The sequence below is a fragment of the Semicossyphus pulcher genome, unplaced genomic scaffold (genome assembly GCF_022749685.1).
Source record: "Semicossyphus pulcher isolate SPU_LCO1_2020_fin unplaced genomic scaffold, fSemPul1.0.p SCAF_7, whole genome shotgun sequence".
NCBI classification, from domain to species: Eukaryota; Metazoa; Chordata; class Actinopteri; order Labriformes; family Labridae; genus Semicossyphus; species Semicossyphus pulcher.
Window position 1 is genome coordinate 22069370 of NW_027211748.1, and position 13463 is coordinate 22082832.

Below are 13463 nucleotides of genomic sequence, written 5' to 3' on the forward strand. Positions count from 1 at the left end.
ATGACAAAGAGCTGCGGCAGCAAAGACAGAAACAGAAAGAGTAAGAGAAAGTACTTTGGACTTTTCTTTATGTGGACAATCGTGCCTGCAGTAACCGTTCTACTCTTTTCTGGTAAATTGGTAGCTTTCACAAATTGAGGAATGTACGTCCTAATGTACAATTAAAAAAGGGATTAGTCAAGTATTCTTTGACTCATATTGGTCCGGTATAACAGCATTTAGATATTTATGTTGGAGCTCAGTATTTGTCAAATCCTGTTTGAGGACCTGCTCACAAAACAAAGTACGTATGGCGACAATAAGATAAGATAAGATAATCCTTTATTGATCCCCAGAGGAGAAATTCAGGAGTAAGGTTCAGCACTGGGTCAACATTTGTGTTCCACGTCCATGTTGGCACTTAATGATGATATGAAAGGAGATGACATGAAGAATTAACTGCTGAGATATTTTTTTAAACATTTAAAGGAGTAAATGATTGACTTGTGATTTTTTGCTTGTGTGTCTGACTTTGCTCCTTAGTGGGAAATTTTGCACGGTGGTAAAAGTGGCCCCTTGTTATCTGAGAAAAATGTATAATAGATTTTCAGTGTTAGGGAGCAGTCAACTACACACTCGTAGTTGAAACTAAAACAATTTCACTCCACAAAAGGAAGGAATGATTTCTTATTTTTATGCTATTTCAGAAGTTATCTGGCTAACTGAGTAATTCTGTTTGTTGTAAAAGCCCCACTAGGATTACAGTTTGTGGAAAGCAGATGTTGGACATTGTATACAAAAAAAATGCTATTTAACATGAATAATGGCGTATTTATCTTTTTATTTTCTGGAGTGTCAGGAACAGTTCATGTACAATTACTAAATTAGCTGTATATGTGCAGGACAAAAATTCCACTTTGCATATACAAATATGTTAGTTATTATTTTGTGTAATTGTTAAAATTCACCCTTTTCTCATCTATACGTCATCACTGCATCCTATACCAATCCATGCTCTCTTTAAACACTGTAAATACTACAACCATCTACCTCTTGTGTATATATAGCTACTACTGTATATCCATAACAATATTTATCTCAGCACCTTTGCACTCTCTACTGTCTCCTTTCAACAAGTCTTGTGTTTTTTTTTGTTTTTTATTAAATGTGTATGATATATATCACAGTACAACTACAGTAGGTATAGCCATTAGGACCCCCATGGTCGGAGGCAGTTTTCTAGATTATCCATAGAAAAAAATCCACCCCTTCTGTCAAATTGAATATTCATTATAAGATAAGATGCCTTCAAAAAACTGTTTGTTCCAGAACCTGACCATCTCTAAAACTGGTTACTTACTCCTCAGAGAGACGTCCCCCCCAGAGGAAAACTAAAGGACGATTTAAAAACCACATTACCCACAAGGCTCGGCTGCATATGTTTTCTATTTTTTCCGGATGTAGCATCACATGAATTGACTGTCAACATGCAAGATGGCCACGCATCACAGGCAAAATGCTGCTGGGCGGAGAAAAGTACAGGTAAATTATAATAGTTGTATTATTCCTAAATGTCTGGCAACGGCACCATCAGGGTCTTCAGCAGTAATAAGTGCTTCAAGGATACTTCACTGACAGCAAAAAACATCTGCAAAAGACAGTGTTGCTGTTATGAGTCATGACTCAAGCCGGCTAACCAAGCTAGCATAGCTCCCGATAGCTAACAGTTAGCGTCCTCTGCTAACGCTGGCGTCTAGATATATACATAGTTTTGTTCATTTTAATCATATAAGAATGTACTTAACACGTTCCATCACAACTTCCAAGCTCGTCTATGAGCGAAAATTAAACACTTGCTGTCTTTTGCGCATGTATATGTTAACAGAGCGTTTATATTAGCTTAGCTACACTGACTCGGGCTGTGTCTAATTGCTGGGAAAACGTACCTGTCTTGGTGGTTCCGTGTTGCACCCAGCTAGTATACATAACTTTAAAATCAAAGCACGTAATAAGTACTGAATTGGTCAATTGTTAAAATAATTTGGGGGGTTTCATGCACATTGTACATGTCACGTAGCTAAGCAACATGATTCCATAGTAACTCCTCATGTCCTTACAGTGTGCGTGCATGTCAACCAACCGTTAGCGTGTTAAAGCATCGAAACATGCACGAGGAAGTGGGTGTGTTGAGATCAACACGGGTGGCTGTGTAGATAGGAGTCTGACCTCAGTGCTCACACTGCTGATTGTGTGTTTCAGGTGTCCTATGTTATTAGAGATGAGGTGGAGAAGTACAACCGAAACGGGGTGAATGCGCTCCAGCTGGACCCCGCGCTGAACCGGCTCTTCACGGCTGGGAGGGACTCAATCATCCGGATATGGAGCGTCTACCAGCACAAAGTAAGGCTCCTTTTGTTATCACGGTTTGTCTCAGTTGCTTTGACTCATTTCTTCAATAACAGTTGAGGTCGACAAAACAATATGTACAATTCTAAACAACAGTGTTACTTGTGCACAACATCATTCTCTTTTAGCACCTTTAGGAAAACGACAAAGCACAATTTCTATAATTAAAACTATTATTGGTTGAATATGTCTTTGTGATCATATTAGATAAGTTTCCTCTCAGTATAAACGTTTAACTCTCCAAACTAAGTTAGAATTATTTCATTGTGTAAAACATGATCTGTGGAGTAGTCCATGTAATAATCAAAATCTACCAAGAGGCATTGATTTGCATTGAGATGGATCGTCTGAAATGTCTCCTAGGCAAAGTGATACATTTATTTTTGGGTGTGGTGAAACAGAGAGGAGCAACAGGATGTCAAGTGATTCCTAAGTGCAATGTTTTCTGAAATGGGTGGATTTTTTCATAAAGTATTAAAGGTTTCTGCGTCCATTGCAGACACAAAATACAAAACTATCTATGTTCTCTTTTGCTTTACAAAGTGGAATGTGAAAACTTGGTTTTTGAAATCAGCATCTGAAGAGTTTCGCTTTGAATCACAACAGCATCAGTCTGTTTCAGTAGGCATTTAGTAGTGAAAACATGTAGGACGTGTTTTTTACTAACCGACATTGTTCCACAGGACGATCAGTTCATTCTCCTTTAGTTTTTCACTGAACAGTTTGAATGCCTCTGTGTTTTTGTGCGTTTCGACAGCATTTGTGAAATTGTTTGGTCAGCCCATATTTCTATTTCCTCGTTGCTCCCCCACATTTGTCCTCTACTCATCTTGCTGCCTGGCTGTGTGGCTGTCTCTGCAAGTGTCAGCACCGGTTAACAACCCACAGTGCACAGTGTTTGGTTTGCTTCCTATATTTGGTCCTACTTTAAGTCTGTTTACGTTCTCACCTGAATTGAACTGGACTGTGGTTTTTTTGGAAACAGACTTTTCAATCAGACTGTGGTCCGGTAGTTTGGTCCGTACCAGAGTTCGAGTGTGTGTGCTCAGTTGTCCAAATGAATCAGACTTTCCGAGTAAAGTCTGAAAGTCTGGACCAAAGCTGTCAGGTGTGACAGCACCCTTGTATTTAGGTGGAAATTACTTATTTATTGACACAGACACTTCATTTGGCCAGTTGAATTAAAGGTTTTACAGATGTTACAGCCTTTTTGCATGTTAACGTGAGTTTTGGTAAATGTATCTTAAGGGCTGACAACTTATTTGTTAGTTTGGCCATGTTGTAGAGTGAGTAGTATCAGCGTTGTCAATACCTGGAGCCTGGGTCTGTTAAAGTTGGCAATGCTGCTTGGGTTGCAGTGACCACTAAGGGTCATGTGGTCGTTAAAAGTATTGGCATGAGACCAAAAAGGGAAGAGATTCTTCACTGAGCGCATATCCTTATTATCAGGGCAAAAATCTTGTGTTTAAAGCAATTGAGACAACTTTATTCTAAACTTAAGTATAATATTCCCAATATGAGCGGTCATGTGTGTTGTGACATTCATCAGTTTTTCTAAACAATGTCATTTGTCTTTATTTCTCCTCTCCCTCTCTGTAGCAGGACCCTTACATTGCCTCGATGGAGCATCACACAGACTGGGTCAATGACATAGTTCTCTGTTGTAATGGAAAAACATGTGAGTTTAACTACTCACAGCTATTTTTATTCCGGGTTTGAGCCCTGTTTAGCATCTAACACTGCTTTTCTTCCACTTTCAGTGATATCTGCTTCATCAGATACAACAGTCAAAGTATGGAACGCACACAAAGGCTTCTGCATGTCGACGTTACGAACACACAAGGACTACGTGAAAGCTCTGGCCTACGCTAAGGACAAGGAGCTCGTGGCCTCAGCGGGTCTGGACCGGCAGATCTTCCTTTGGGATGTGAACACACTAACAGCACTCACTGCTTCCAACAACACTGTCACCAGTAAGTATTGTTTGCCTCTGTGTGCTCATTTCCGCCCCCATACACGGCACACAGTGAAGGTTAAATTACTGTTTTGTTATAGCTTTGTTATTTCTCTGAGATAGATTCTGTACCTTCAGCCTCACTATAGTTCTTCTCCTACAGCCTCGTCACTCAGCGGGAACAAAGACTCAATCTACAGTCTGGCAATGAACCAGATGGGAACAGTCATTGTGTCTGGATCCACAGAAAAGGTTTGTGTTTCCATCAACACACACACACACCCTTAAAGTTCACTTAAACTAGAGTTAAACAACTCTCCTGTCATGTTACCATCTTTTCTGTCGTACAGTATGTCTTGCATTGTTTTTAGAGCTACAACTATTGGTCGATGAGTTGATAGAAAGAAAATTGATGGCCAAATATTTTGACAATAAAACACCATCTGTTTTCACCATGTCGCGTTTGCAACCCTGCTAGCTACCGGTCTGGTAGATGAGCTCAGCCTATGGTACCGTTGATTGTTGTGAAGGTGGCGACTGCACTGGCGATCACGGCGGCGCATATCGTTGAAAAAGCTTTAGCTAGATTATAGCGCCATCGTCTTGGTTAACTACCGTAACACAATAACATACCTCTCTCTGCATTTTATACTGGTATATTGGTCGCCCCGGTATGTAAGACACAGCCCACTTCTTAGATAGACATTTTTTTATTAAAAGTGTGTCTTATACACCGAATTTTATGGTAATTGGTCAGCAGATTAAATCATACCGAAAATAATTGTTGATTGCAGCCCTTATTATCAGTAAACCACTCAATAATTTCTATAGTTTTTTTTTTATGGTTTAATTTCTGCATGTTGTAAGGATTGCACAGGTGCACCGTAACAAGAACAGGTTGTATTTTGCTGCTGTAACTGCTTCCAGTGTTTTTACTGGTTGGGAAAACATTTTGCATTTGAAGTGCTGTTCAGATTCATCAGAGGGAGCGAATGATCATTTTCTCTTCCCTTCTGTGGAGACGTTCAGTAGATGTCTCCTGTGGGCTCCGTGGTTATAATCGATTTATCATTTGGACATTTTAGAAATCTGATTTTAAACCTCAATGTCTCTATATGAATCATTTTACTGTAAAAGTGTTTTATTTATTACGTTTTTTCCAATTTTGATTATTATTTATTATTATTATTTAATGAAGTAAACTTACTTAAATGTATTAGTGAATTCTAGGGTTTGTCTAACACTCTTTGTGTTAAATCCCCCCTTTAATGATTTAATGGCCTTTGATCCATCTCTCATCTGGTTCTTTGAACACTTTGTTGTCCGTCTTTTAATTGCTTCTGTAATGGACTCGATATCATTATAAATGAGGGTCGACCCTTAATGACCCCTTTTAGTATAAATAAAGGTTGATTGATTGATAACACTAGATGCAAACTATGGTAACAGGAGTTCATTCACTTTGATTTACTCTAATTTGACTGTACCCTCACGTCATTAAGTCTCAGTAGTCAGGTTCTTCTGTAAGTGTGATTGTAGTGAAGAAGAGCCTGTTTTCACTCTTTTTCTGTCTTCAGGTTCTCAGAGTGTGGGATCCTCGAACATGCGCGAAGCTGATGAAGCTAAAAGGCCACACAGACAACGTCAAGTCGTTGCTGCTGAATCGAGATGGCACTCAGGTGAGTAAATATGTCTCAGATAAGCAGCAGTGGCAGCTGTTTAACCAAAACACTAAACCTGCCGCTCTCCTCCACAGTGTCTGTCCGGCAGCTCAGACGGGACCATCCGCCTGTGGTCGCTGGGCCAGCAGAGGTGCATCGCCACCTACCGGGTGCACGATGAAGGGGTTTGGGCCCTGCAGGTCAACGAGGCCTTTACACACGTTTATTCTGGAGGCAGAGACAAAAAGATCTACTGCACTGACCTGCGTAACCCCGACATCCGCGTGCTCATCTGTGAGGAGAAGGCCCCGGTGCTCAAAGTGAGACGCCAGAACACAACGCCTGCATCAATCCTCCTGTTATCTGTTTATTGCCCATATTGCTCTTTTCTATTGTTACATGCTTGTTTGTTTATTTGTTTTCTTTGTGGCTTTTTTAGCAGTAACTGTGCTTATTTTAATTATGAATAATGACCCCTTTTCTCCTAACAGTCCTGTGCTCATAGCGGACCGCTTGTAGTCACTCATCCTCTCTCTCTTTCTCTGTTGCTCAGATGGAACTGGACAGATCTGCTGACCCACCTCCAGCAATCTGGGTCTCCACCACCAAGTCATCCGTTAATAAATGGGTAAGCATGCGTGACACGTCTGAGATCACCGCTTGACCGTCAGCATAATGACTCCGGAACACAGCGCAGATAGAGACTTGTTCACCAGGCGTCCTCTAATGCTATTCAGCCGTAATCCTGCTGTAATTTGTGTAACGTTTAAAGCAGCTTTGTGACGGTGTGGGCGATACACAGAAGATAATTACATTACATGAAGCTGTTAGTCCGCAAAGAAGAGCGATTATGACAATCCAGGATAATCTATAGAAATTAATACTTTCTCTCTCTGTGTGCGTGTGTGCAGTCTCTAAAGGGAATGCACAACTTCAGATCATCAGGGGAGTATGACAACGACTGCACCACCCCTCTGACACCGCTGTGTACTCAGCCAGAGCAAGTCATCAAGGGTAAACATGTTTATCTAAACTACGGTTTTCTCTTTAACCTTCTCTGTGAACATTTGTAAAGTCCGATTGTGTGTTGTGTTTGCAGGAGGTGCCAGTATCATACAGTGCCACATTCTCAATGACAAGAGACACATACTCACCAAAGATACCAACAACAACGTGGCTTTTTGGGACGTCCTTAAGGTGAAGTCCACGCTGTGATTCAGACCTTTTGTGTTAAAGAGAGTGAGATCTTATCGTCTGTCTTACGTCTAAACCAGAGTGATTTAGTTGTTTAAAATGATGTTCTTATTCTTTTGTTATGAGAGCTGTGAGAGCTAGCATGGAGGGGGATGGGGTAACTGTTAGAGGAGCAATTGGCTCCTGGAAAAAACCACTGTCACTTTAAGCTGGTGTTCTATGTAATCGATAGAAGCAATAATATTTGAAATTGGCGCCATAGCTGTGGAGAAAGTCGTACAAACAGCTTGTGGTTTCGCCCATTCTACATTCCTACAACACCCAGCGTGCATTGTGCCACTCCCTCTGAAAGGAACGGCCCAGCGAGAGACGCTGGAGTGAAATACTACTGTTTTCCAGTCAAGGACATTGATCGCTGCAGGCAATGGCTCAGAGCGGTTCAGATTTTTTATGTAGTCTGGCGGAGGTTTTCCAGGGCGGATAGCGCCCTCCATAGGCACAGAGTGAAACTGCATTTTTTTCTACCATAATGGTATTAGCTCCCTGTGATAGCATGATAGGACTGAGGTTGAAAATCGGCGAACTGGCCTTTTAAGCCTTTCTGAGGTGTAGTGGGCCTAACTGACGAATCACCGGTGAAGGGAGGTGCAAACTTAACCCATCTAACTACACGTTTGAGTTGTGGGGGCCGTTAGAAGCCATGTGATAGGGTAGGTAGTATCAGCGTTGTCAACACCTGGAGCTCGCAGGAACAGAGCCTGGGTCTGTTGAAGTTGGGAATGCTGCTTGGGTTGCGGTGACCGCTAATGGGGAATCTACTCAGGCAACATATTTGAAGCGTATTTTTGACATGCGTGTGCCAAGACAGAGCCAGAGCGTCAGTGAACCTGAAAGCCATTGACTGCTTCATAAATACATGCAGACAACCGAGGAATCCACGTGAAATGATGTGACCTCGTCTTTTTGGCCAACTTCGATTTCAGTTTCCTTTTGAAGTTATTGATCGGCTCGATCGATTTGAAAGAGCAATGAATGTACATTTCCCCAACATCTGGGTCTACCATTTGTTTATGCACAATTAAGAAATAAGTCTGCAAGTGTGTTGCAAAGTTGTCTTCTTCTACTGTTTCCGGAAGAATGCACACATTTTGGCGTCACTGCCCCCCTATTTATGGCCAGAAATCGAGCTACCATCAGCTAACTTTGAGACTCATCTTTGCTGTAGTCGCAGCCGGTGTAGATTGCAAAATAGATGCTGCCGTGACGCTTACGTGTTGAGCATGTTTGTCTGACGCGACAGTGTCGGTGTAGATTTCCAGTAAGGGTTGTGTGCGAGGTTAATCATAAGGACACCTCACCCTGGCTCTGCCTTCCCCGTCTTATTCCTAACACACCTCTCTCTACAAACTCCTCTCTCTATATTTTTGTCTTTCGTGTTTTCAGATCGGATATTCCGTGTGATTCCTGTGCTTTGAACTGACTTTCTGCATGTGTTACCTTCAGGCTTGTAAGGGTGAAGACTTGGGCAAAGTGGAGTTTGACGAAGAGATCAAAAAGCGCTTCAAGATGGTCTACGTGCCAAACTGGTTCTCTGTCGATCTGAAAACTGGGGTGAGTCACAGACCTGGTAATAAAAGAGCCTCTCATTTAATCCGTCTCAGCGGCGGTGTCTTTTTCAGACTCAGACGTGCTTCATGGCTGTGCGCCCTGCGTCTCTCTTTTAATAGATGCTCACGATCACACTGGATGAGAGCGACTGCTTCGCTGCCTGGGTGTCTGCTAAAGACGCTGGGTTCTCAAGCTCTGATGGATCCGACCCAAAGTGTGAGATATCAGACCTAATCCTATTTTACATATTTATAACTTAAGCTAACTTTATATTGCACGGCTGCTAACTTGTTTACTTTCCTCACAGTGAACCTGGGCGGACTGCTGCTCCAGGCTCTGCTGGAGTTCTGGCCCCGAACTCGCATCAACCCCATGGACGAGGAAGAGAACGAGGTGAACCACGGTAAGAAAGTGCTGGACGGCTCTCTTAAGCCCTATTTGCACAGGACTAGTATCACCTGGGGACCCCATGTGATGTAGAAGTGACCCCCTCACGTCTGTTTCGTGCAGTGCATTCGCACGGGATAAGCAAAGTCTGCATTTTACTACAATTTACAGATATTTTCACCCCTGATATGATCGAAAATGTTAAGGCTCCGCGTAACACCTGTTGAAAGATGGAAAAACGTTCCTTACTGCATGTTGCCGTGCACATCTTCCATCTCATCGTCTTTCCAGATTTGGATTTGACTTTGCTCTATCTGCGAGTGGGTCCCCATGCTGTGTAGCGAGATAAGCCTCCTGACTTTGCATCCAAAATGCTGTCAAAACTTTCCTTTATAATTTCACCACAGCCTCCGTAATTCTCGACTGGGAAAGAGGCACAAAAAGGGTGCAGAGGTAACAATAACATTGCAGAAAAACATATTCCACAACCCCAAATTACGGAGATGCTAAAATTATTTGATGACCTCTGTGTTTGCGAAAATATTGTAGGTCATTTGCGCTGGAATTTTTACTTTTTATTTTTACTCTGTCTGCACACTCGACATCACTTCCTGCTGTTGGTGAGCAGAGAGTGTCCCAAGCATCCTTTTAGTTTGTCTCACACTCGGACTTTGTGTTTGTGCCCACAGTGAACGGCGAGCAGGAGAACAGGGTCCAGAAAGGAAATGGATATTTCCAAGTGCCACCTCACACGCCAGTCATCTTTGGGGAGGCAGGAGGCAGAACTCTATTCAGGTAAACTTACCTACAGTGTTAACACAGGTGAAATGTAAAGTGAGGAAGCTTCAGCAGGCTCATCCTGTGTCATAGTAACTGTCATAAACAGAGATGTTAATAGTTGACTTATCTCTTGCACCTCTGCATCGCCTCTGATGTGTTGTTGTTTGTGTTGCAGGTTGCTCTGTAGAGATTCAGGAGGAGAGACCGAGTCCATGCTGCTGAATGAGACCGTTCCACAGTGGGTTATTGATATAACTGTAGATGTGAGTATAATTATATTTTCACCTCTGTTTTTTTATATGAAAGAAGGCCAAATCATTGCAGGGTAAATTGATTAAAATTAAATGCCTGGAGGAAACAGTTTGTATCTGTGTTAATAGTGTAACAGAAAATCATGACTGATATAACAGCCATTCTCTGCTCTCATGCACTGTTTAAAGATCTCTTCTGTCCTGTTTCCATTGACATATTTTTACAAGCATTTTGATGCTTCGCATTAGAAAAGCTGATGTGGGGAGCAGGTTGTACTTATAACATAAACAATGGCTCTGCTTCATGCATGTGTCATTAACATTATTATGTACACCTTTGCTCTTGCGACTGCGTGTTTCCGAGGAGGACATTTTGTAGGACTTCTTTGATGCAGCATGTTTACAGTTTTCTCCCACCATCATTATTGCTTGAGTAACATTATCCCTCCTTCCTCTTCTGTTCCAGAAAAATATGCCCAAGTTCAACAAAATCCCGTTCTACCTCCAGCCCCACTCTTCCTCTGGTGCAAAAACTCTAAAGAAGTGAGTTTCCTGTCTCATCTTGAATTTATTTCCTTTGATTACATACCACAGTAAACAGAAAACCAGTTCAGACATGTTTACTGCAGCCTGCCTCTCCAGAGCTGATTTCATCTGCTGTGTTCTCTGCAGGGACCGTCTGTCGGCCAGCGACATGCTCCAGGTGAGGAAGGTGATGGAGCACGTTTACGAGAAGATCATCAACCTGGACAACGAGTCGCAGACGACCAGCTCCTCCGCCAACGACAAGCCGGGGGAGCAGGAGAAGGAGGAGGACATGGCCATGCTGGCCGAGGAGAAGATAGAACTAATGTGTCAAGACCAGGTGGGCATGACTTCAACATTAGAACATCGAACTAAAGATTTTTCTTTCACAATACCAATTCTGATACCTAGAGTTATGTGTTGGCCGATTACCAGTAGGGATGGGTCATGATTTTTGAATATTAGTATAGACATTCATTTATAAAAAATCAAAAAGTTTATGCGACTTATATCTGAAAGCTATTCACACACCGGGTGAATAGTTTCCAGTGAATATCAAATAGTATTTTAGCAAAACACACACTTAAATTAGCGGAAAAAACAACAAGGATCCCGCACGCCAGCGTGTTTAACAGCAGAACAGCTTCTTGTGTTGGTCTGAGGTTAACGTTTACAGATATGTAAAGCTCAATGACTTTAGTAATTGTTCCTGATTAGCAGAGTAGAGGAGGACTGAAACAGATCGGCTGCAGGAGCCGTATTGGTTAAATACATTTTGCAGTATGCTGCCAGGCGCCAGTTTCTGGTTTTGGACAAAAGCAAACCGCCGCTTCTTTAGCTATAGCGCCCCCTTCTGCTGGAATGCTGCTGCCGTCCGCTATTTTAACTATTGTTGTGACGCTCCAGCGCTTTGCATTGTGGGATACAGTAGGCGAGGTAGACTGGTCCGATGCTTACAGGAGATTTTCTCTGAATCAGTACGACACCCGGGTATTTTTGGCATACTGCACATTTGGTTTTGTTTGCATACTACATACTACATTTTGGCCAAATCAGTACGTACTGCTAGTATAGTACGGCATTTCGAACACAGAACGTTTCGTTATCCGCTAGAACCGCACCGCTCTTGTGTTTGTTCTTCGATCCCATGATAATTTTCCTTAAATCAGTTCTTCGTTGCCCCTCTAAAACAGTAGTTACTGGCAGCCATCACTTCATGTTATTGCTGTGTAGGCTACTGTTTTGGAGAAGAAAAATAAGTCAATATTTTTGAGAGGCACATAAATGATGCTGTCTGAACAGTGCATGGACTCCCGTACGAGTTAATCCCTGTTGGAGCATTTTCAAAGGCATTTCTGATATATTGGTATTTGACCATCCTTCAGTCAGTGTATTAACGGTGTTATTTTCTACCTTTCCTCCAGGTTCTGGATCCCAACATGGACCTGCGAACAGTTAAACATTTTATCTGGAAGAGCGGAGGGGACTTGACGCTTCACTATAGGCAGAAGTCCACGTGAAAGTCCGAATTTTTAACGCAAGAACTCTTCGTCATTTGCCAATCACCACCCACCTCTGACATGTAGTCCCCTAAACCCCGTTGTGTGGTCAAGAGTCGCAGTATCAATGAGAACCCAGTGAAGTGTGCGAGGACGTGGCTCATGGTGTATCATAGGGAACTGACCAGAACAGGCCGGAGCAGCCAAGAGACACCTGGGAGATGAAGCGGTCCGCAGTGTTTGATTTTTTTTTTTTTTACAGTTTGACGAACGGACTCTTTCTTTCTCACCACTCACTCGTTTCTTTTTCTTCCTTTCTTTGACTGCTACGTTTGTTTCTTTCCTTCTGATTGGTGTTTTATTTTGAAGCGACAGAAGTTGCAGTCTGTGTTTGTGTCTGAGCGTGCGTGCGCATGTGTGTGTGTGTGTGTACACGCACATGGGTGTAGTAGACTGTTTGTTCGTTCTAGTACATTCCAGAAACTGTCTTTGATCTACAAACACTCCACAGCCGTCTCTGCAGCGTCACCAGTGTTAGGAGTTCACTCTGTCTCTGGGTAGCATCACGACCCCTCAAAGAAACCCTCCTTCTGTTCTGTCGTCATCTTAACTCGACCTTTAACCTCGATTTAGACTTCTAATTACTGCAGAGCTTGAACCTCATTGACAGAAGCACTCGTCCTTGTCTTTTCTTTCTAGCTGTGCTGTTTTCAATGGACTGAATGTTCTTTTTTTTTTTGTAAATATATGTAAAACATTTTTGATTTAAGTGACTTTTTTTTTTCTTTGGTTTTGCAGCAGTTTTGTTGTGTTGTTGTACAGTTTACTTAAAAACCGACAGTTATTTTTCCAAATCCCTCGAGCACATTCATGGTCATGAAGGTGAGCTGACTTGGATGTTTTAAAAATTGCATCGTTGTTTCACTACAACCCAGAACGAGCAGTTTTACTCTAAAGAATGTTAGTAGTCGTCCGAGTCATTTTAGCAAAGGGGAAATTATATATAAGGTATGTATCTTTAACAGTAACTCATGCTTACTCGCTCTGCGCTTCTGAGCAGTGACTTTGATGACCGTGAGGGCTGTTCCTAATGTATATTTCATTTAGATTCAATAGGACTTCAATGAATCATGACTATAACTTGAAGGGGAATCTCATCCAACAGAATATATAAGTATAAAAGCACTGTGGGGAAATTTAAAGTGAAATAAACGGTAAA

The 13463-nt window shown here is 42.0% G+C and overlaps 1 protein-coding gene across 2 annotated transcripts; it reads left to right on the forward strand.

Annotated features, from left to right (window-relative positions):
• Positions 1–1467: 1467 nt before the first annotated feature.
• Positions 1468–12281, forward strand: LOC138611359 (WD repeat-containing protein 48). Of its 2 annotated transcripts, none has more exons than XM_069684424.1 (18): positions 1468–1521; positions 2239–2379; positions 3985–4063; positions 4146–4358; positions 4503–4591; positions 5917–6018; positions 6096–6320; positions 6554–6628; positions 6912–7014; positions 7100–7197; positions 8698–8805; positions 8922–9018; positions 9110–9205; positions 9879–9984; positions 10145–10232; positions 10687–10763; positions 10893–11085; positions 12170–12281. In XM_069684424.1, exons 1-18 carry the CDS (start codon positions 1474–1476, stop codon positions 12263–12265), a joined length of 2034 nt encoding a protein of 677 aa, XP_069540525.1. In that variant the 5' UTR covers positions 1468–1473; the 3' UTR covers positions 12266–12281. The 2 variants fall into 2 exon arrangements, with proteins under 2 accessions (XP_069540525.1, XP_069540524.1); XM_069684423.1 differs by having other exon boundaries at positions 1469–1521; positions 3988–4063.
• The last annotated feature ends 1182 nt before the right edge of the window (positions 12282–13463 follow it).